Below are 24613 nucleotides of genomic sequence, written 5' to 3'. Positions count from 1 at the left end.
GTAGTTAGTGCTGCATTTGGATTCATTTTTGCGTGTACACTTTCCTTGACAGGTTGTCATACTTTAACAAGTTTCTCCGATAAGAGTAGGAGAATATGGAATTATAGCTACAACAACATACACCTCCACTTATCTTTTACAGATATCGAGTTAAGCAGGTGATGTTTTGCATGTGTGTGCGAGAGATATTCTTACTCTCAAGAATTATAATAGTTTCCTTACATTTTCAGGGAGGCTGTGAGAGTTTTGAATCCCTCTCTGTGGCAGGAAGAACAATATTTGCACGGTTCACCAGAACTCGACAGACACATCGGGGCTATACTCTCAACGTCCACTCCACAGGTTAGTCTCTGTTTTATAACGGAGTAGTCGGGCAGATACTGGGATGAACCTTATTGTTGATCTTGGTGTCATTTAAATGCTAAGATGTGTAGATTATGAATCTGTCGGGTGCCCTCTTGCCACCCTTGAGCATTTTGCATAATTCAAGATGGCCGTCACATTAGAAATAAGTTGCATTCACAAAGTAATACAGATTTAAATTGTGTAAGTTTGCATATTTTTGTGGTAATTGTGCACCAAAACCTTGTGAGAAGCATTTGCAGCCAGATGTTGCATGATAATGCGGATAGTTGGGATGGGGCCATAAATGATCCAATAAATGACTGTTTGAAAAAAAAAAAAAAATCGATCACATCAGATATAAATTCTGATTAAGTATTAAGCTAATTCATGTTTCTAACATTTCAAAACGGGAAAAATTTATTGGTATGCACCACAAAATGCATATTAAGCTTCCATAAAGATTAAAATGAACATTAATCAACACTTCAGAAATATCGGAACACCATGGAAATAACAAACTTACGACCAACACGGTAGTGAAGTTCCACCAATATATGACTAAATTGCACATCCATAAAACTGCAGCAGACCTGAATCACGTCTTAATTAGTCATAGATATATATATATATATATAAAAAGTTCTCTTGTGAAGTGATATGAAATTACAAGTTCCAGTATGATGAACATTCATGTTGTGAGAAAGTATACGAAAGGATGCAGTTTATCTTCCAAATGAGTGGAACCAAAATACCACAATATCTTGACCTAGCTAGAATGATTAAAAGAAGGCATTCAATTGTCCAAAATCTTGAAAATAAATTACACTAGAGAGTCAGTTCTCTTAGACTCAAAGAGCAGTTTCTGGAAACAGAAGCAACCAGTTTGGACATCTCAAGATATGTAACGCTTATGTATACAATTTTACGTGAGTCAGGCAAAGAATGACACCTTGGTCAACCTAATTACTGAGCGTGTATGTTAAAAAATTCACGTCCCCTGCAGCTGCAGAAAATTGTACGTGACAAATTGGCTGCTCTGCAACCACAGCGGAGTGTCCTGTATGATGCATCGTCACTGTTGCAGCTGCACTGTAATGCACTGTCAGGTGCCAGACGGACATTTTGAGGGATGGTCACAAGATCTAAGGACTTCTTTGCATTACAGTATGCTTTATCCATCCAAAATTTTCAACGTCCATGTTGGGGGATGTGGATCTTTCACTGATTCCCAGATACATGCTTGGTAGTGGGCACGCTTGACAGTCTCTGCAGAGGATTAATTCGTAGGTGGAAGGGAGTTAAGATTTTGTGTCTTTGTACTTCCCTTGCCAAGCTTTGATGACCAGAGAGTCACACAAGCCCCTGACATGCTGTCACAGTGTGGAACTCCATAACATGCAACCATGAATTTCTTGGCTTGTTTCGCGACATGACATAGGTGCATGAGTGTCGCCAAGAAGTAACATTGACAACCTAGAATGCAGTGCCTTAAGCGCAGCACCTTTCCCAGTACCATAACACAATGCCACATCCAGACAACACATGAGCCACAAGCAAAGTCGCTATTATTGTGTCATGCCTATCAGCCGTCTTTTTTGTCAATAACAACTGTGTTTTTGATTGGTGATTCCATGAGTATCGTTGTGATGATACTTTTTGTCAAGTAGTAATAAAGCAGGAGGATAAGAACATATTTGTCATCTGAGATTACAGCATTTCCTTGTGGAGAGTCCTGAAGAAAGTGAATAAGTAGTTGTACGATGATAACATCAGCCTCTTCATGGGTAGTATCCATGTCATGCCTTGTACCACCACACCACCATTACTGATCTCAGTGGGAGTTGTCTTTTGACCTGTTATTACTAATTTGTGGTTTTGAAGGCTCTTCTGGTGGAATTCAGAATCATTGCTCAGTTCCAAGCATATGAAATCAATGAGTTGGACCTTGTTCTCTGGAACACCCATAACCACCTTCTGTGGAGGTATTTCTGTATCCAAACCCAGTTTATGAACTGTACTTGTATCCTTCGTCCTAGATGACCTGGCTTTGGCATTGATGCTGTAATCATGATATCGACCAAGTACCAGGTACACATCTTGTGATGAGAAACGCCCCTCTAATAGACACATGAAGTTCTGAGTGTAGCTAGTATCTTACTGTTCCAACAGCTAGCCAGCGGACCTAGTTCACTTAACGCTTGCTTTTCATTTCTCTTTAGATGTCTTTGTATGTGTGTGCTTGACGTATATGAGGACGCACATGACTTGTGGCACGGTATTTTAAAATTCTGTCACCGTATTTTCTTCAAGGTGATCTGCATTCCCATCACTGTAAATTTTACTGCACCTAATAGTATTGCTAATCTTACTGGAACCACATTCAATGAGACAATCTTGTTTATCACAGCGGTCGGTAAATTTTCATTCCTGCGATATTAAGCATTAACCCAGCACCTCCTACTGCATACTACTCTTCCACCAAATCCACCACCATGCACTGCACAATTTTTCTACCTGAAAGTTAAATTCAGTTAGTTGATAATTAGTGGAGTAATCGAACGTACGGTATTGGACAATCACATTCACATATTGCATGTACCTTTTCGTCAGCAGAAATTACTATGACCATGAAAGCATTATTCAGTACTAACACCACTAGTCATTGTCAGTCAGTACACAAGATGCCTGAAAAAAAAAAAAAATGTGTTAGCCACACAAAAGTAAGATAAATATACTGTACATGAATAACGAGTACAACTGAAGCACACATGCCGAAATGCAATGAGCCAGTGTAGTGAAACCATTATTGCGCCATTTGATTTACTAACGATTTAGATGACTGATCAGAAAAGCATTTCTATAAACAATTTTCATTGTCAAGTTATTCATGGAAATAATGGAAACTACCAGTGCTGTACATTTTATTAGTTTTTTTCAAGCATCATTTCAGCACATACCGTACTTGACGGCCATCTTGAACGCCATCTTAATTATCCTACTCAAAATGCTCAAGGGTGACAAGAGGGCACCTGGCAGATTCTTAATCTAAACATTCTTAACTCTCAAATGACACCAAGAACAAAACTATGAATAACATATGAAGGTACCCCCTAAAATCTCGATTTGGTTGCCAGACTTGAGTGACTATATTTGCATAATTACTTCACTTTTAGAAGGATTGCGTCTTTTGACATTCTTTACGCCAGTAGTGGCAAATTCGGATATGAAAGTGAGAACGTGATTGGGATGGACAAGTTCCCAGTTGTTTTGTACTACTTGTGAACCTCGTAATAATGATAGAATATGTCACCCTTGTGCATCGTTGCTGAATACACTGTATTGTGCGATAGACTGATCACATAAATTTACACATGTTCCATTAATGACTATCAGAGAGAGAGAGAGAGAGAGAGACAGCGTGACAAGGAAATTCACGAGGGGCTGAGAGAATGAAAAGGGCATGGTGGAGGTGGAGGAAGAAGAAATATCATGATGACGAAGACAAGAAAGGAGAGTGTGAATGTGAGACTGAGAAAATGAAAGTGAGGGAATCAGAGTAAAGAGCTAGGGAAATGGATGAAAAGTAGGATGAAAGTGAAAAAAAGTGAGAAAATGGGTATGGCATAAGTACGGAGACAAGGAACGAGGGAATGAAAGTGAGATTGAGAAAATGAAGGTGAGGGAATCTGAGTAAGCAACCGAGGAAATGATGAGGAGAGTGAAAGTGAGGTGAAAATGAGAGGAGCATGATAGATGTTGTCTTGAACGCGTTTTTATGCTTAGTAGTTATAGTGTTGTGTTCTTACATGATTATTTTGAGAGTGGGAGAAGGAAATGCAAAATAAGTTAGAAGGAAAAAGGGAAATGTAAGAAAGGGAAGTAAGATGAAAACGAAGAGAAAATACAGGAGAGACTGAAAGGATGAAGGTGGGAGCGTGAGGAGGGAAGGTAAGGGGCAGGAAGAGGGGAGAGAGAAGAATGCTCCCCTCCCTCTCCCAGCAAAGAGGGAGAGAATTTAAGGCACTATAAACTGACTGAGCCTGCCTTGGTGAGAGAGAAGGCGGGGGGGGGGGGAGCTGTGGCAAGAAGAAGGGAATAAGAATTGAAGAAGAAGGGGAGAGAGGTGAAGGTAAGAGAGAAGAGAGGAGAAAGGGATAAAGATGAGAGGAAGGGGTGAAGGATATTAGAGAGAGAGAGAGAGAGAGAGAGAGAGATTCCTCCTATTTTCCATCTCATTCATGTGTTGTTGGTGAGAAAAAAATAATAATTTGCTTGTTCTCATGTATCATTTGCCTGTTATCTCTGTCATATGCTTATTTCTTTGTCGTTTGCTGTTTTAGTATATACGGTACCTTTTTGTACGATATGCCATTTACTTATTATTATTATTATTATTATTTTAGGCGGTCGCTTCTACATTGTCTTTTCTGTCAGTATGCTTGGCTTTTGTGGCTGTGTGCATTGAGTTGCGTGGATTGGTGTTTGTTTTACTTGTTTTTTTTTTTCTTTATAATACTTACCTGTATTTTTCTGTATTTTCTGTTTACCTTCATTTGTTTCCCTTGCGTTTATTTATAATCTGAATGTATTACATTCGTGTACCCGTTGAATACATAACCTCCGTTCAATTTCTTTGATGGTAAATAGGAGGGGTTACTTGTAGCCTTCACAAACACCGTCAATACAAGAAAAATGACGCCCTTAAGATGAATGAAATCGTCTGGGGAAATAAAACGAAACCAGTACAATAGGTCACTGGACTGAAGGGGTTAAATAGGTCGGAGATGACAGTCGGTGTCGTGATGATGCGGCAGTGACAGTGGGGTTGGGGGTGGGGAGTGAGGAAGATAGGAGGGAGAGGGTGTAGGAGAGTGAGGGGGTAGGGGGGAGAAGGGGGGCGTGGGAAAAGTACTCCCTCCCCCCTCAGAGCAGATGCCAAGGGAGGTGGGGGGGAAGAGGGGGGTTCGTGAGTGGGGGGCGCGAGTCGAGTCACGGTGTCAAACCACTTTAAGATACAGGCGCACATTCTTAGAGAGAGAGAGAGAGAGAGAGAAAGAGAGAGAGAGGGAAAAGTTAAGTCACAGCTTGCTCCATCACTTTATATCATGCTTGAGTAATATGACAACTAGCTCACAGCTGTATCTGATAGAGAGAGAGAGAGAGAGAGAGAATGATGTCTTATTTATTTATTTTTGCTCTTGCAATATCAGCACATTATAATGCTTAGAGGAGAATTATACAGCGATCAGGTTCAAAAAGGGTACGTCAGATCTCTCAAGGGTGGAAGAGTCTCTCCTAATTGTCACACGGTAACAAAAATAGAATTAAAAGACGTCCGCATAGTGAAGAGGTTACAGCTGAATGTGGGAGGAGAAGAGCGAGAACGAGATCAAAGGATGAAGTGGAAAAGGACTTGGGTGAGGGAGCCTTGGACTGGTAAGATGATGATGGGTGGTGGTAAGTAATCTTCAAATGTATATTTCTCACAGCCACCCAGGATGAACTTTAGGATTAGGTGTATGGCAGTAGATGGATAGATAGATCGACTGATGGCTAGACAAATCATAAAGCAGCATGAGTCACGCTGCCTGTATCAGTGGTTACAGAAGAGCATGGAGATATTCTTGATAGGACCACTTTGGACGAAGTCGGAGATAAGGCGCACTTTTGTTTTATTTGTGTGTGTGTGTGAGTGTGTGTGTGTGTGTGAGTGTGTGTGTGTGTGTGTGTGTGAGTGTGTGTGTTGCATTTTTCTCGTAATTTTTATGAAGTTTAATTATACCCACTTTATCTTTTTACCTTCACTTTTTTTCTTATTTTCACCACACCGGTATGCAAGTAACTACCAGTCTTCACAGGGTGTATCTTCTCTGCCCTTCCTCGGCACCGACCACCGTCCCAGTACCGTACTTCCTGCCCGCTTCTCTTTGGCTGCCTCACCCTAATCCTATCCCTTCTATCGAAGTTGTAGGAGAAATTTGTAACTTGAAGCCTTGCCACCCCACCGACCCACATACACTGACCTCCCTTAACTGGGTGTATGCCTCCCACCCTTCCTCACCACCATACCAGCCCATCCTGTCGACTCACTGCTGCCCATCCCAGTCATTTTTAGCTATATCATCATATTTGTAGAAGAAACTTTGTTTATATCTCACCGGCTGACCTACAACACACATTACCCACTGTCATCCCAGCCCAACCTGTCCAGTGTCCACTCTTCACCCACCCCTCCTATTGTTGCTTCTCCCTGCTTCGAGTTTCACTCTGCCTCACCACTCACCACTAATCTCAGCTTGTCTTACCCAGTCCTTCAATTTCTACCACCCCAGTTTCACCACCACCACCACCGCTACCCTATTCCAGTTTTTGTATATTGTTTCATGGGCTTGATCTAAGTAAGTTCGTTGACCTACATTAATCCGGTAGACCTGAAGTGATCAAAAAAGACCTGAGGAAAATGAAGTATTACAAAGTCGTTTTCATTTGATGAATGGCACGGTAGTCACCTTACTTAATTGGATTCCTTAATGGCCTTGCGCTAACCTTAATCTGCCTGAATTATACTGACTGGATCAAGTTCGTAAATATAGGCACTCGCTTTGTATCTTTGGCGCTCTTATATCATTATACGTCCAGTATTTTAGTTTTGCATAGTTGTGTGTGTGTGTGTGTGTGTGTGTGTGTGTGTGTGTGTGTGTGTGTGTGTGTGTGTGTGTGAGTGAATTTTTGTACGTACAAGTATATTTGTGTGTGTGTGTGTGTGTGTGTGTGTGTGTGTGTAACTTAGGAGATAAAACAGCAAATGGTGATGGATATTTAATTATTATACACAAAATGCTCGTGGGGTGCAGTTCGGTTCGGCGTGCGCCTCGCCACTCTCAGAAAGCGAGATGGGTACACACCTAGTTCGGATTTTTTTTTTTTTTTTTTTCGTGGGAGGCATCTTGGTGGGAAAAGTTGTCTATAGAATAAATTAAGCGTCGCCATAGTCAGTCCAGCATTGATTTTGAAGGATACTATACATCTATACAAGTGGTCAGTATCGAGGGGGTCGAATTAGTTGCAAACAACTTTGAAATACGAAACTGAAGCAGTGGATAATATTTAGGGAATTTTGAGATTAGTTAGTTTGGAGTATTATGGAATAGCATTGTCTGAAAGTCTCGCAGTGCAACTCAGTATTTCTGGTAAACCTGATACTAATGTTACAGAATTTAGCAATTCATTGTTGTCTGCATTGGTATACTTTAAAATCTCTTAACAACTAAAACAATGCATTCAGTAGAAACTACAAAAGGAGCTTGCGTTATAAAATTGTAGGGGACCTTGATATTTATATACTGTATATTATGCATTTTACAGTTTAGCAATGTTCCAGCCAAAATGAAGGGTGAGGTAATTAATACTAATTTACATAAGCGTACAAACGCCCGTGGTCATATGTGAGGCGGTGATTAGCTAATACACTTAATGATATGTCCAGGTGTTACTGAATTAAGTATATCATCCTGACTTGGATGTAAGTAATAATCATAAATAACCCAAGAATTATACCTTTAAGGAATACATATACATATAAACCTGAAGTCTATATTACAGTTCATCATTACCTACGTAACATTCATGGTATGCAACTAGGCATGATACAGACGAGAATGAAATGCAGAAAGTAAACCCGAAGGCACAGAACCGCATTATTAAGACTGAGAGCTTGAAAGGAAAGGAAGGTCCCCATTATTAGACATCATTATTAAAACACATAGTGGAGAGTGAAAGAAGTTTGACGTTTCTCCCTCGTTGCCAATTGCATTTTGTAGAGTGAAATACATCTAACTATTTCCTATTCCACAGGTGTTTTAATAGTGATTGTCCTATAATTGGGGCAGAACTGCTTCTACTCGCACCCAGTTTTTAATAATAATAATGGCTGTGAGAGATTGTTGTCCTTCTATCTGAAGTCTAGTCGTCGTAGCGGATAAAGTAGGTCACTGGTTTGGCTCCGTTGGTGGACATGCTGAAGTAGTAACCGTTCCCGCCTGGCCAAGAAATGCCTCCGGGAATGGTCTTGAACGGGGAGGTCTTGGCTGTGGATCCCGTGTTGATGGTGTTCAGGGCGCTGTTGCTGCTGCTGAATTTGTTGCTGGCACTGCTGAAGGTGCGTTTAGGGGCGACGGTCGGGCGGCTGAAGGCGTTGCTGAAGCGGTTCGATGTCTGACTGAAGCCACTTCGGAACCCGGCGTTGTTGAATGTGGTTTGGGGTCGTTGAGTGATGAAGGGAGAGGGTCTTTGGGTGACGAAAGTGGCAGGTCTCTGGGTGATGAAGGTCCTGGGTGGCTGGGTGACGAAGTGGGTGCTAGGTCTTGGGGTGTTGAAGCGGCGAGACGCACCGAAACTGCCGCTGCTGAAACCACTTTGCCTGAAGCCAGTGTTCCTCCTGCTGAATTAAGAGATTTTTTTAAGGACTGGAATCTCATTATATGCCATGATATTTTTTTATGGTATTAGAGGGAAAAATCAGTAACTGGAAAAACAAAACTGTTTACCCTTTCACTGTGATGACATGTTTTAATTGTGGTTACCCCATCGCTGATGACATTTAACTGTTTATCCCATTATTTTGAAGACAACTTTTTTTTTTTTTTTACCCCAGCACTTTGACGACTTGTATCTCTTTGCTCCATCATTATGATTTGTAATTTTTTCTCTGTCGCTATGATTTATCAGCTTTGTCGGTGTGATACCTTGTTATAATTCTGGTCCATCACCAGGATGACTTGCTTTAACTACTTCATCTCCATGATGACTCGTTTTAAATCTGTCACTGCCATGACTTGTTTTATATCTGTTTGCTCAATCACTATGATGCTTTTTTTTTTTTTTATATAATTCATTCTGGTTAATGCCAGACGATTTTATTCAGTCTATGAGAGATCACTTGTGAAGAGAGGATGGCGAGCGAAAAAAATGACAATCGTAATGATGAATATGGTATAACAAGAGGAGATCGTTACCTTGCTGGGAGGAAGCGACTGTTCCTAAAGGCGGAGCCCGTGATGGCACCAGAAGCTCTGAGCCGCGTCAGCTTGGCCCGCGCCTCGGCACGATCGTCGGCGTCGTCGTCGTACAGATCCTCGTATAGGTCCTCCAGCGAGTCCAGGTCGTCATCCAGATCGAAGAAGTCGTCGAAATCGTCGTCGTCGAAACGGATGAAGCGGCCCTGGGGGTGGCGGTGAGAGAGAGATGGTTTAGGGAGGCTGATAAATAACACAACCCCAACACTAACACCACTTGAAACTAACACCATACAGCTATATAGTCTATCATTCCTTTCTGTTTCACTGTTCCTACCTTCTTGGCCAAACATATTCTCCACGTAGTAACCAACAACCGTATAATCATCTATCTTACTATTTCCGTACCTGTATCTGTTTATCTGTGTCAATTAGTCTGGGTACATGTCTCACTTTCTTTGTTCTCTGTTGCCCTGGCCTGTTCTTAAGCCAACTTATTTTACGCTAAATCTTTCTTTGAACGTTAAGGCCGACCCACCTAGTACGGACCGTAAGATCTGTATGCTCTGTGTAACTCACCTGGCTGAACTGTGCGGCCGTCAGCGCCACCAGACCTAGGAGAACCAGCTGTGGAGGAAGAGAAAAAGGAAATCAGCATAAGCGTCTAATATTGTTGATTTCTCAGCAGGTCATAATCAGAAACCATACTGTAAGATGACGGTGGTGGTTGTGATGATGATGATGATGATGATGATGATTCAGAACGAAGGAACAAACGCAGCTAAGTGGCTAAACATCATGCATTCGCACTCATATAATTATTAGTATTTATTACACTGAAGTTCAATTATGGTTTTCGTGCCTTCATTGCGATGACTATTTTTATTTAGTTGTTTTAGTTATTTTTCTGCTGTTTCTACTTGATATTAGGATATTTTATTCATGTTTGAAGGGCCTTCTGGTAGTGAAGGGGTTAATGCAAGTTATAATCTTCCACTTCGATAAATCTCTTTGAGGCTAAATAAAATCGTCAGTGGATGGCAAGAAAAAAATAATCTGCTCGTAACTGACGCGTTGAGTACCGTGTCATGTGTACTGTACAGTCACGTCCCCATCCCTTCCCACCACCTGGCGTATCATTAGTCTTCGGATATGCTGGTCTAATTAGCTCTCTCTCTCTCTTCACACACACACACACACACACACACACACACACACAGTATATATATATATATATATATATATATATATATATATATATATATATATATATATATATATATATATATATATTGTGACTCAACGAGAAAATTCGTCCAGTTTTAGAAGCGTGGGAACTCCCGCGCTCAGAAGAAAGAAAACGCGACCTTCAAATTAAACTCCGTTTTCCACTCTCTTTCGAAATTTTTCTTAAACCCATCCGTGCTGAAGACGTTAGGAAATAAGAGCTGGAGTGTCCGGTGTTAGGAAATACGTTGGCGCGGAAAGAAATGGCATGGGGGGGGGGCAAGAAATGAAGATGGAAGGCGTTAAGATGTTTTTGTCTTAATTCTGGCGGCCGCGTTAAACACCCTCAGGTCGAGCCAAAAACAAGTCTCGGATTCGTTGCACATTTGTTTCACTTGAGGGAAGATTTATGGTGCTAATTCATTATATTTCACTTGTCATATGAACGTTATTATTATTATTATTATTTTTATTGTTGTTTTTGCTGTTGTAGTGTTGGAAGTGGCAGCTCTTATAGGAGTAAAAGTAGCGGACACTAGTATATCGTATCAGTATCATTACCAAAAGCACCGTTTGCTGTATTCGAATTATTATCCTCCTATTTTTATCGTTTTTACGTTATTCATTATCAGTGCTAAAACCATCAATCCCATTCTTACGCCCTCCTTCGTTTCACAATTTCGTTTTTATCTCTTCGACATCTTGATAAGTTTTCTTTCGTATCTTTTCTTGCCGGTCACTTTGGAGGCCTTTGTATTTGACAACAGGTGGGTGAGGGGAGGAGGGAAGATGATGGGAAGAAGGGCAAAGGGAGGGGAGGGAAGGTGGGGGAAGAGGGGGATTGAAGTATGGAGGGGGATGCGAGAAGATGGTGGTGGAAGAAGGGGAAGAAGGTACTGAGGGGGATAAGGGGAGAAGTAAGGAGATGAGGAGGGAGGGGGAGCTGTATGGAGGTAGAAAGGGAGGAATGAGGTGGGGAGGAGGATAAGGGAAGATGGTCTGAAATGAAGAGGAGGAGGAGGAGGAGATGGGGGAAGGGTGGAAAGGGGAGGAATGAAGAGAAGGAATGGGGAGAAGGAAATGGGAGGAATGACGAGAAGGGACGGGGAGGAATGAATAGATAGAGTGGGGAGAAGGAAAGGGGAGGAGTAAGGAGATGGGGAGGTAAAAGGAAGGATGGAGATTGGGATGGAGAGAAGGAGGGGGGAATGCGAGAGGGCGAAGATGGGGAGGGAGAACGAGGTCATAATGTGGGGGTTATAAGAGGTCAGGGAAGATAGTTCAAGTCCCCGAATGCTCCACCACCACTACCACAATTGTTACGAAACCCGTCAGCACCACTACCACAATTATTACCACAACTACCAACAGTACTTATCATGTCAGCTAAGGTTACAAGGGACTTTGGATAATTTGGTCACATATCTCAAGTCTCCCCCAACCACCATCAGTACCACAACTACCACAGTTCCCAGCCACCCCTCACTACCACAACTACCACCATCCCTTACCTCCCCCACTAATGCAACTACTAGAATCCCTTACCACCCTTACTACTACAGCTACCACCATCCCAACCACGCCACTAACTAGACCATCGCTATTCCCAACCACTCCTGCTACGACAGCTGCAGTTACCCTCACATCCACTACCGCAATCACCATCACCCCAACCACCACAGCTCTCCGCAGTCACCACCACACCTACCGCCATCCCCAGCCAGCCCTTTACCACAACCACCACTACCACAACCACCAACATTTGCCTCCCACGCTGTCAAAGGATACAGTTATTCAGCGATTTTAGCAGTGTTAGCCACGGTGTTCTCAGTCACGACTTTAAATACATAGCACTGCCTGATTGCCTTGGATTCTGCTCTCCTTTGTTCATCTCCCACGTCGTCATTTGTCGTCATCACCACTTGTGTCATCACCATTGTCGGTACTTATGTCTTTACCAACATCATCATCACTACCGCTGTCGTCATTACGTCTGTCATCACTGTTCACTGCTCATCATCATCATCATCATCATCATCATCATCATCATCATCATCATCACCACCACCATCCCTGTCATCACTTCTGAAATCACTTGTCACTGCTATCATCACCATCTCTCATAACCATCCTTATCATTATCACGACTTAAAAAAACTAAAAATATCCACTCGTTTATCTCCCCGTCGGGAGCGTAGGGGCCCGGGGTTAGACCGTTCAGTTGCAGGCTCGAATCCTTGAGCTGCATTATGTGAGCAAAAATCCCAACCATTCCTTGGATTTAAACCCTTCTTTTATTATTACTGTTACCGGTACATCTCTTCTATCATGGCCACCACTCTCACTACAAACTTTATTGCCATTTTTATTATTATCACTGCTGTCGCTGTCACCACCTCTTCTGTCATCATTGTCTGCTATTATCACCATCTCTATAACCATCACAACTTACTGTACGAGTAAAATTTTCCACAGTCAACATAACCATTACTATCTCTGCCACAACCTTCCATTGCACACACACACACACACACACACACACACACACACACACACACACACACACACACACACACACACACACACACACACACACACACACACACACACACACACACACACACACACACACACACGGAGCCAAGGAGAGGTGATGAGAGGCAAGGTGAGGTGAGGAGAGGTGAGCGCATCTTCAGTGTTGAGGTGGAGGGGGAGTCACGACGCTAGGCAGGTGGCAGGTGTCTTGTTGCATCACCATCACGTCACCACCCACATCACCACGTCATCACCTACACCACTGCTATCTGAATCACATACACCACTACCTCACCTACACCATCCACACCACCAAATCATCGCCTACACCATTACCGTCTGAATCACCTACATCATCACATCACAACCGAAGAAAAAAATATACATAAGAACATAAGAAGAGAGGATAACTGCAGTAGGCCGGTTGGCCCATGCTAGGCAGCTCCTAGAAGAGTAACTGAACTACTAGAATGAGATAAGGATAGCGTCACCAGCTACACCGCTATTATTTAAACACCTATCACTTCATCATCTACAGTACATCACAATCTCATCATATACACTACTACCACACCACTTACACCACCAGGTCACTACCTACACCACCACGTCACCACCTACATCACTGTCATTTGAATCACCTCTTCGACTCCTCCTCCATTCACGCCACTACCTGGCCATCTACACCACTATCACCCCAATAATTACCACCACTTCCATCACCACCTACACCACAACCTCTACACTACTGCCTGCTACACCCTACACACCACCACCTTGTACCAGTGCCACCTACACCACCACTTTATTACCTACACCACCATCATCTGAACCAGCTCTGCCTCTCCCACCACCATAACAACGACAGTCAACCAAAAGCACCACAATCAACCACCACCACAACCACAGTCTGCCACCACCACCATAACCACAGTTCACCACCACAACCACAGTCCGCCATCACAACCACAGTCTGCCCTACAGTCCACTACCACAACCACAGTCTACCACCACCACAGCAGCCAAAATCCACCACCTCCGCAATCCACCGCCATCCTTGTAAGCACGTCGCCCCTTCGTCCTTGGCCACAGTCAAACAAGGAGACCAGGAAAGCGGTGCCCTCTTTCCCCGTGAGAGAGAGAGAGAGAGACTTGAATATGTGGGTGATTTCGTAAGTTATTTGTGTGTGTGTGTGTGTGTGTGTGAACGAGTTTTTGCGTAAGTTCGTGTGCGTTTGGAATTGAGAGAGATGAATAAGGGCACGTTAAGCTTATTTGCGTGTTTGGAAGAGAAATAAGAGGGGGAGAGGAACCTTGTGATGGATGAGGAGGCACACACAGTTGCCAGGGTACCAGTCTCGGCCTCTATGTTTCTTTCACCTTAACTTGGCCCAGGTTCTCGTCATTTCGCGGCGTATTTCACGTAGCTCGATGGAAGAAACCTGTAATTGGTTCTGCATGCTTTCCATACCACCTCTTCGTGACTAGCATCATAGTCGAGTGCTAATCTACTGCTGTAACTCTGCATTCAAGGTGGGGAGATGGCAATTTGGGACCGAGTTAGAGTAAAAAAAGTATACCAACACTATCAACATCTCTCCCCGTCTTCACTTGTCCTCAGCACTACCACCAGTATTTCTACCACTATCCCTACTACCCCAACGATTGCTTTACTACCACCTTAATCACCACTACTACCACCAAGAACAACAACAACATCCCCACCACCTCCATTCCCGCTACATCAACTTTCACCCACCATCACGCTCACCAAAACACCGCTAGGCAAGGTCACGCCGCCCACCTACCCGTCCTCCCCACATACACCCACTTATCCCACCTGCACCCACCTAGTCCGCCTGCACACCTAATCACATATCCCATTCAGTTATCCAGAGTATTTATTCTATCAGCCAGCCCATCCATTCAGCCGTCCAACTTATACACCCACTTCTCCCACCTACACATCCCCACATCCCACCTACACATCCACCTATCCCATCTACACACCAGCCTGCACACCCACCTTCCCCACCTGCACTTCCACCCATCCCACCTACACACCCATTTATCCCATCTACGCAACAGCCCATACGGTCATCTGTCCCACCTACATCCACAACCCTATCGCCACCTACACCCACGTATTTTTTCATATCTTCCATATCGCCCCTCTGTTTGTCCTTCCAAAATCCACTTCTCTACCTCTCTTCTTCTTTGTCTCTTTACTTTCATCCCCTCCCCCTACCTCTTCTCTCCCTGCTGTCCATCTACCTCCTCCTCCTCCTCCTTCTCTCTATACCTCCATTTACCATCACCTTCCCTTCTCTCCCTGCTTCCCATCTTCCTCCTCCTCCTCCTCCTCCTTTCTTTACTTCCACCTTCCCTCACCTTTTCTCACTTTATTTCCCATCTTCTTCACCCGCATCCCTTCCCTCTCGCCTCCGAACTACCTCGTGCAGTCTTCTTTCTCCTCTTCCCATCATCTCTATCTTTTCCTTCCCTTTTCGTATATCCACCCATTTTCCTCACCCTCATGTCTCCCTCCTTCCTGATCTCCACTCCCTTCCTTCACTTCTATTCACTTTTATACTTTCACACTCCTGTCCCCCGTTTAATCTCTCGTATATCCTTCCCTGCCTCTCTCTCTCTCTCTCTCTCTCTCTCTCTCTCTCTCTCTCTCTCTCTCTCTCTCTCTCTCTCTCTCATTCCACTTTAATCCAACCCCTCTCTTACTCCCCAGGATTAACTAAATTATATCACGTTACTCCCACCTCCTAAATTGGCTGGAGTTTAATGGCAAGAGTCTTTGTTTTCACTTTTGGCTGTCTTGTCTGCTGGTTCCCGGGGTTACAGACAAACTAATGGGTGAATTAAAACCTTATAAGAAAGTCGACTGTTGAGGCAAATAGAACGATCCGTAGGTAGCAAGATTGGAGCTTTATTAGGGTTAGTATGCCTGAAAATGTAGTTAATTGAAAGGTGCTTACCTCTGATTGGTGTTCTAATTAACCTGGATTAGAACAGGTGAAGATGTCTGTCGTCGTTGCAGGGTTCAGGAAGATTATTTTTAAGCATTATTCGACCACGCCACTCTTAATTTGAACATAATCGTGTGGCGTTCGCATAAATAAATAAATACGTAAATAAATAATAAATACGTAAATAGCTAAATAAATAAATAGTTTAGTTCCGTCATGGTGGTGGGAGAGTAAATGTAAACGCGGGTGATGTTGCTGGTGACCCAAGGATGAGGTGATTGAGTTCTGGTGAAAGGATGCCATGGTACAAGGACACGGCAGTAGTTTCCATAAATAAGGAAGTTTAATTTACTCCGCGTGACGGGAGTTTGTTTAGCCCCTTTACAAAGTACTCGTCTTGAATTTGTTATTGCGTGCTTGTTTTTTAAGTACTGTAGCATAACGGCAGAATGCATCGTCGTCATCACCTTCATCTACTTCTTTTTCCCTTCTATACCATCAAGAATACATCATCATCATCATCATCGACATCTTTACTACTAACACATAAGACTAGCATCATCATCATCATCATCATCATCATCATCATCATCATCATCATCATCGACATCTTTCCTACAGTTGCATTAAGACTACTATGCCATCATCATCATCATCATCATTTAACCATCTAATTCTATTCATTAAACGTTTTCATTATTTGTCATTTCCAACAATCAGTTCTGTAAGGGGGGGAGTAGTGGGTGGAGGAAAGCCATCCTATTCTCATCAACTTAGGCCGGATTTTTGTGTTCCTAGTTTACCTTTGGATACTCTTCGGCTGCGTATTAATAATGTTTCTGTTATCTGGCCTTCCTCTGTACACCTCTTATCTTTCTTTACTTCCTGACTTGCTATCTTAACATAGAGAACAGATAATGAAAGATAATATATGTCGTCGAATTCTCTGTAATGAGCAGCCTCGAAAGAAATAGTGATCTGTTGCTGTTTGTTTGAGTGTTCCTCTTCTCTTTCATTGCTCTCTTTTCCCCATTGCTCCTTAATTACTCTCTTTTCCTCATCTTCCTCCCCCATACCCTCTCCCACCCTCTTTCCCCCGTCATTACATCGTGCCTTCTGTATTTTTCACCCTGTTTTTTCCGTCCCATCTCCCTTTTAGCAGTATCTTCGTATCCCTTGCTTCTCCCCATTCCCTCCTGTTATCCTTCCCTCATGTCATTTCCTCCTCCTCCTCCTCCTCCTCCTCCTTCCCCGCCAGCTCATCCCTAACCTCGACTCTCGCCCTCCATTTCCTTGTGACCCTCCTTCTATTGCTCCTCTGACCCCGCCGAGACCTTAACGAGAACGGGGATGACGCCCTCTCACTCCCCCCCCCCCCCCGAGAGAGAGAGAGAGAGAGTTTTTGATGTTCTCGTCCTTTTTTTTTTTTTTTTTTTTTTTTTTTTTTTAATAGCCAAATTACCCCATTAGGACTTTTCTTTGTGTAGTCTGTATTTATGTAACTCTCTCTCTCTCTCTCTCTCTCTCTCTCTCTCTCTCTCTCAAGTCAACAATGAGCACAACCAAAGTCCAGACAGTATTAGGAAGACGGGTGCGCGGAAGCGGAAATAATTGTGTATGCACGAAACGCAAACACACACACACACACACACACACACACACACACACACACACACACACACACACACACACACACATAAATGTGGATATGGAGACAGGACAACACGAGCTTTGCTCAATTCCTTATACAGTATACTACAAATAGGTAAATACACACACACACACACACACACACAGGAAACAGAGCTCAAACACAACCCAAAAGGCGTCCACAAATCAGCCACAGTTTGTCACGCCCACCTACAGTAAAAAGTGTGGGAGGAGGGAGGTGGAGGAAGGAAGAAGAGACGAGGAGTATGAGGAGGAGGAAGAAGAGGAAGGGATATAGGTGGAGGAGGAAGACGAGAGGAGGAGAAAGAGGAAGGGATATAGGTGGAGGAGAAAGAGGAAGGGATATAGGTGGAGGAGAAAGAGGAAGGGATATAGGTGGAGGAGAAAGAGGAAGGGATATAGGTGGAGGAGAAAGAGGAAGGGATATAGGTGGAGGAGAAAGAGGAAGGGATATAGGTGGAGGAGGAAGAAGAGAGTAGGAAGAGGAAGGCATATAGGTGGAGGAAGAAGAGAGGGGGAGGAAGAAGTAGAAGAAGGGAGGTAGTTGCAGGAGGAAGAGGGAAGGATATAGGTGGAGGAGGAAGAACAGAGGAGGCGGAGGAGGAATAGGAAGAAGTGGGGAGGAAAAGGTATGGGTGGAGAAGCAAGACACAGAGGGGATATACGTATATGGAGGAGGAAGAATGGGAAGAACAAGAGGAATAGGAAATAATCTGGGTGGAGAAGGAGGAAGAGGAAGGGATATAGGTCGAAGAGGAAGAAAGGAGGAAAAGGAATAGATGTACTTGGAGGAGGACGAATGAGCCAGAGTAGAAGAAAGACAAGAGGATATTGGTGGAGGAAGAAGATGGAAAAAGGAAGCAAACAGTGAGAGGAAGAAGAATCGGGGGGATTAGAGGAAGTAGGTAATGACATGTACGCTATATGTTAACGAGGACGGAGAAAAGAGTATACTGTACAGGAAGTGGAGGAGGAGGAAGGTCGAGAGAGAAAGAGGTGGATGGAAGGTGGAGTGAAGAGGAAGAAAGATACGTATGTGGAAGAAGAGGAGGAGGAGAGAAGAAAGATAACAAAGTGGAAGAAAGTGTGGAAAAGGAAGATTGTGAGAAAGGAAGTAAAAGAGGATAAGAAGGATGAGGCAAGCAGAGGGGGAAGAAGGCTGTGGGCAGGAAAATGAGGGAAGGGGAGATGCAGTAAATGAGGAGGGAGGAAAGTGATGTAGGAAGAAGAAGGGTAAGTAGTGTAAAAGAAAAGGAAGGAGAAAGAGAAGAAAGGTAAGGAGGACATGGAGAGTGAACGAAGGAGGAAGAGAGGAAGGAAAATGAAAAACTAGAGACGGAAGAAGACAAGGAGAGACGGAAAGAGGAATGCGAAGAAGGAAAAACATGGAAGGAGGTACGCGGGAGGAGAGGAATTAAGGCTACGGGGAGGGAGGAAAACAAGGTTGAAGAAGCTTAAGAATGAAGGAAGACAAAGAAGAAGAAATAAGTAGAAGAGGAAGCGTATTTGACATAATCTGAAGGGGGCGAAGAAAGAAGGGAAGTGGGCTATTAATTGAAATTCCTGAGAGAGAGAGAGAGAAAGAGAGAGAGAGAGACAGAGACAGACAGACAGACAGAGACAGTTATATATATATTTATATATAATCACAGTATATATAATTGCAGAGAAAACACAGTTAAATGGAGAAAAAAGCGATCCAACACCCGTAACAGAGGAGCAGACACAGACAGATAGACAGACAATGGCGAGGAGAATGCCAGTGCCCACCAAGAGTCGACGGGTTAATAATCGGGTGGCGAGGGTTGAATTTCGTACCTTCAGCCAGTCACGATGTTCTTTTTTTTCTTCTTCTTCTTGTTCCAGACCATGGAGAGCAGCTGTTCTCTTTTACGCTAACTTAACCTAAAATTACTTGAAGGTGGCAGAAGGAAAAAAGGAAAGAAAAGAAAGGAGAAAATACGCCACTGAACTAACGGGGTTAAACTTATCCCTTGCTGCTTCCAGACGATTTTATTCAGTTTGATAGGACCCCGTAGTAAAGGGTTTAGAAAAAGCCTCCACTGACTCTACAACGTGGTTATTATTATTATTATTTTTTTTACTTTAGGTTTTGCCGCCCCAGACGATTTCATTTAGGTTATGTAGGACCTTTCGTTGTGGAATGAGGGAATGAGGTGGGTGATTGAGTAAATACAACATACTGGAGGGGTGGATGAGGGAAAAATGTTAATAGACAGGTGATGAGGAAAGAACAGTTACCTGTTGTATTTCCTTGTATTAGGTGTGTGTGTGTGTGTGTGTGTGTGTGTAGGGGGAAGGGGGGACCTTGGAACAGCATCGACGGGAGGGGGGTAGTGGGGGAGGAAAAGGTAGAGGAGGGGGTAGGGGGGAACAATTTAGAGGGTCCTCAAGCAGTTTCGAGGGGGTATCACAATAACACCGGGACTTTGGGTCATTACTTGAGGATACCGCCACCAATTCTCACGCAGCAGATTAAAGAGCTGCTTTGAAGGACGTTTTGTGTGTGTGTGTGTGTGTGTGTGTGTGTGTGTGTGTGTGTGTGTGGGTGGGTGTGTGTGTGTGTGTGTGTGTGTGTGTGAGAGAGAGAGAGTACATCATGGAAATATAATGGAAGAGGGAAAGTGAAACGCGGAGGAAGAAAACTAAGAATGCAAGAGAAGAAGAGACAGATGAATATATGTGTGAAAGTGGGAGTAGGCGAAGGTAGGGAGAGGGGAGATGTGGTAGGAAGAAGACTAAGTAATTGAGAAACAGAGAGGGAGGAAGGGAGGAAAGAGAATGAAGAGAGGTATCATTAGGAAAGAGAGGGTGGGTGGGAGGGAGGGGGAGGTGGAAGGCTAATGAGAGGAGGGGGGGAAGCAGGAAGGGTGGAGGGACAGGAGGGAGAGTTATGGAAGGGAGGAATGGAGGCAAAAAGGTGGCACTGTGGAAGAATTGAAATACAGAGGAAGTGGAGGAGATAGCAGGGGAGGGAGTGACATAAAAAAAGAGCAGAATGAAGGTAATGAGAGAGAGAGAGAGAGAGCAGGAGAGTATGACAGAGTAAAGGAGTGTGTGTAAGTGCAGTAGTTTGTAAGACAGAGTAAGAGAAAAATGAAAGAGTACAAGATATTACAAAAGAAAGCTAAGGAAGAACAGGAGGAGGAGGAGACTGGAGAGGGAATGGAGGTAAGCTAGAGAAAGGGAAGAAGAGGAATGGAAAAAGGTTAAGGACTAAATGAAGGAAGAAGAGGAGGAGGAGGAGGAGTACGACAAAGATTAAAGGTTAGAGGGAAGGAAAGGTGAGGTGGGGGCAGATGAGGTGGCGGGGGAGGGGAGGGGGTTGGCACACACAAGGCCGTCGCTGTGTGTCATCTTCCCTACCACTACCAGGATCCTTACTCACTCACTTCCTCATCCTCTCTCTCTCTCTCTCTCTCTCTCTCTCTCTCTCTCTCATGTTGTATTTCCCTTGTGCCTGTGCTCTTGTTACTTTTATTTTTTTGTCTCTATTATATTTTTGTCTTTAATTTTTCTTTGTACCCATTTTGTGTGTAACTCTCTCTCATCATCCTTCTGTCAGTTTATCTATCCAAGGTTCAGTTCCAGCGCTGATAAGGGCATTGAATAGTCACCTAGGACGAAAATGACCTGGACTTCCGTGACCTAGGTTCTGGAAGGGGGTAGTGTAAGGTTGGCTGGTACCGTTATCTGTCTCTTATCCCGCGTATCTACCAGTCTTGTCCTGTTATCTCATCTGTCTATCAGGTGCACATATCTTGGTCTGTCTGTGTGTATGTAGATTCATTTTTCTTTTATTTACCTCTTCCCTTTTTTCTTTTTTTTTCTTTGCTGCCTTCTCACTCTGACCTCACTTAGTACCATGTGTGTGTGTGTGTGTGTGTGTGTGTGTGTGTGTGTGTGTGTGTGTGTGTGAGAGAGAGAGAGAGAGAGAGAGAGAGCACTTACAGAACAAGGGGTCGCTCTGTCAGTCGTTCGCAATACCCATTGCCCTGCGAATAGAAAAAGTCGTGGCGGTGGGAGAGAAAGGAGAGGAAAGAACGACCCACAAGACGACATGCTGACGGGACGAACAGCATCTGGCCGTCGTCATTCAGATTATAGCATGAAAAATAGTGGGGTTTGAGAGAGTTTCGTGTGATAAGTCTTTCGTGCGAGTGTTTCGTACGTGGGACAGTAGTAGTAGTAGTAGTTGTTGCCTTAGGTTCATCTGAAACGTGAACCCGGTGGACTGCAGGCTTAAGTTGATCTCCAGCACCGTAGGTTGGACAAGACACGATCAGCGACTTTTCCTCGTGTGCAGTTTGTGACCTGGCTTTATTTCGGCATCGCGACCTAATTTGTACGCGGGAAGGTAGTGGGGTTTGCGTGTGTTTCGTAATTTCAACGTGACACTATTATTTTCTTCGTGTCAGGTTTGAAACAATTTTTATAACGTAACATTTTTTATTAATATCTTGGCTTTGTGATTTAGTTTGTGAGAGGGAAAAATGGTTGTTACTTGGGAGGGTTTATTTTGTGCATTAATGGTTACCAGATGCAGTGACAAACTTCTGTGCATCGTGTGTAGTCTGTAGCATGTTGTTATTAACGTTTGTGTCGCCACTTTAAGAATATACGTGGAATGTGAGAGAGTTAATTTCTTGTTTTTTTATACGCACCATAAACAACTCTTCGTGTCTAGTTTGTTGCATCTTTATCTCTTCTATTGCTTCTTTAATGGTCACAGCTCCTTTCAACTGTCTGCTTTCATCCTTCCACCTCAGCGTCGGGCGCATAGCACCCGTCTAGCAACAAACTCTCATCCCTTTTCTGTCCAGCTCTCTAATGCAAAAGTTAACCGTTACTCCCAGTCTTACATTTAAGCAAGAGCTCAATCCTGGAACTGTCTCCCTCTGTCTTTATTTCCTGCTTCCTATGATCTCCAATCTTTCAAACGCAGTGTGTCCAGGCATCTCGAAATGAACGAATCTTGAATTTGGCTCTCTGTTGTATTTTTTTTTTTTCTTATTCTTGGAAGGAACGGTTTGCGGGCTCTTGGCCTCTGGTTTCTTCTTGATTGCATATTAAAAAAAATAAAAGTTTTTTAGCATCTTGGTGTCGCCCTCCAGTTAATGACAAAAAATAATTAATGGGGTTTGAGAGGGTTTACGTCGTGCAGTTTATGACAGGAAGACAGTGGGATAGAGCATCTTCGTGTCTAATTTGTGATCCTTTTTTTCAAAACTCGAACTTTACCTAGAACAGACATCTCAGCTTCTTCAGTGCCAAGTTGTAGCAATAGATTAACCCTTGAATATGATGTTAGAGTCGCAGAAGTGTTATGGAAAGCGTGTAGGGGTCTAGCATTGTCTTTTTCTGCCATTGAGCTACGGGAAATAAACTGCAGAAGGACGAAAATCTGGGCCAAGTTAGTGTAAAAGAACTATAGAGAATTCGGCATCATGATGTAGTTTGTAGTAAAAAAAAAAAGTGTGTTGTTTTAGAGGGCTTGTTTCGTGTAGTTCATGATATCCAGACAATGAGGTAAATAGCTTTCCCTCTTGTCTAGTTTGCGACCTGTTTTAAATGTCAGGACGTCACGATCCAGCTTGTATCACGGAAAAAATAGAGGGGCGTTTGACAGGGTTTGTTGTGTACCGTTCCGTTCGTGATATCCAGACAATAGTAAACAGCTATTATAGTTTGTAACCCGTTTTTATGGTGGCCTGTGTGTGTGGCGTGGAGTGTGGAAGGAGAGAGGGTATGGGTGTTGTAATGTGATGGTTGGCTGACACTGATGGAGGCGTAAAGAGATTGATGATGTACTGACAGGAAGGAAGGAAAAAAGGTGGAGGTATTTTGATGTGTTGGAGGGATACTTGTGGAACCGTTGATGACACATTGAAAGGAGAGAAGGAAAATGTGGATGGGATTGATGGTATGCTTGGATGTGGAGAAATTGATGATGGACTGACATGATGGAAAAAAAAAAAAAAAAGAAGTTCCGGACGTTATAATGTACTGGAAGGATGGGTTAATGATAGACTGGCATGTGGAAAGACTGGCGATATTGAAGTTGATGAAAGGAATGGGACTGTGATTTGCTGACAGCTAGGAGTGATTGAAGGTAGCTTGTTAAAGTGGAACTAACAGCATGATAGAATTAAACTGACATGGTTATAGGATGCGATAAGACAAAATGGGTATGTTTATCACACTGGGGAAAATGGGTATGTTTAATGTGTTGGTTAAAATGAGTATGTTTATCGGTTGAGGAAAATGAATATGTTTAGTTTGATGGATGAAATGAGTATGTATCAGGCTAGGGGAAGAGAATGTTTATTATGATGGATAAAATGAGTGTGTTTATAGGGTTGGGGGAAATGAGTGTTTATTGTGATGTGTTTATAGTTCATTTATATTGGCCCAGTGGTGTCCCTCGGCTTACAAATGAGTTACCTTTTACGACCCATAAAACCGTGTGAAGGTCGACTTCATAAATATATGCCTACATAATGGCGACGGACTTTATATATACATACATACATACAGTCAGAGAAACAGCCATCTTCCCTGTTCCGTCTGAAGAAAATTGACAGCGGACGAAATAGTGAAAACCCCATATTTACTAGAGTGTGTTTCAGATAGTTCGATTTTTCCGCTATGAATTCGTCTAACTGTGGAAGCTACTGACGTGTACGTGACATCAGAGGTGATACAGTTTGAGGACCATTATCGTTACTGTCGTCATCCTTTTTTTAATTTTGCTGCGATGATGCTAATCGTATTTTATTATTAATATTATTATTATTATTATTATTATTATTATTACCG

The 24613-nt window shown here is 43.2% G+C and overlaps 1 protein-coding gene across 1 annotated transcript in view; it reads right to left on the bottom strand.

The window, feature by feature from the left end:
• Window positions 1–8303: 8303 nt before the first annotated feature.
• The window catches only part of LOC145404623 (uncharacterized), a 35327-nt gene continuing 19017 nt past the window's right edge, over window positions 8304–24613 (bottom strand). Inside the window, exons 2-4 of the mRNA XM_080276144.1 lie at window positions 9939–9995; window positions 9360–9565; window positions 8304–8707 (exon numbers count right to left, since the gene is read on the bottom strand). Of these exons, the coding sequence (XP_080132270.1) occupies window positions 8308–8707; window positions 9360–9565; window positions 9939–9995 (663 nt within the window). The 3' untranslated portion in view covers window positions 8304–8307. The remainder of the gene's footprint in view (window positions 8708–9359; window positions 9566–9938; window positions 9996–24613) is intronic.

This window comes from Coenobita brevimanus, chromosome 64 (genome assembly GCF_032717465.1).
Source record: "Coenobita brevimanus isolate Jiangsu-jjx chromosome 64, ASM3271746v2, whole genome shotgun sequence".
In the NCBI taxonomy this organism is placed as follows: domain Eukaryota; kingdom Metazoa; phylum Arthropoda; class Malacostraca; order Decapoda; family Coenobitidae; genus Coenobita; species Coenobita brevimanus.
The sequence above is the reverse complement of the archived record's forward strand: the minus strand, read 5'-3'. Positions and strand labels throughout refer to the sequence as shown.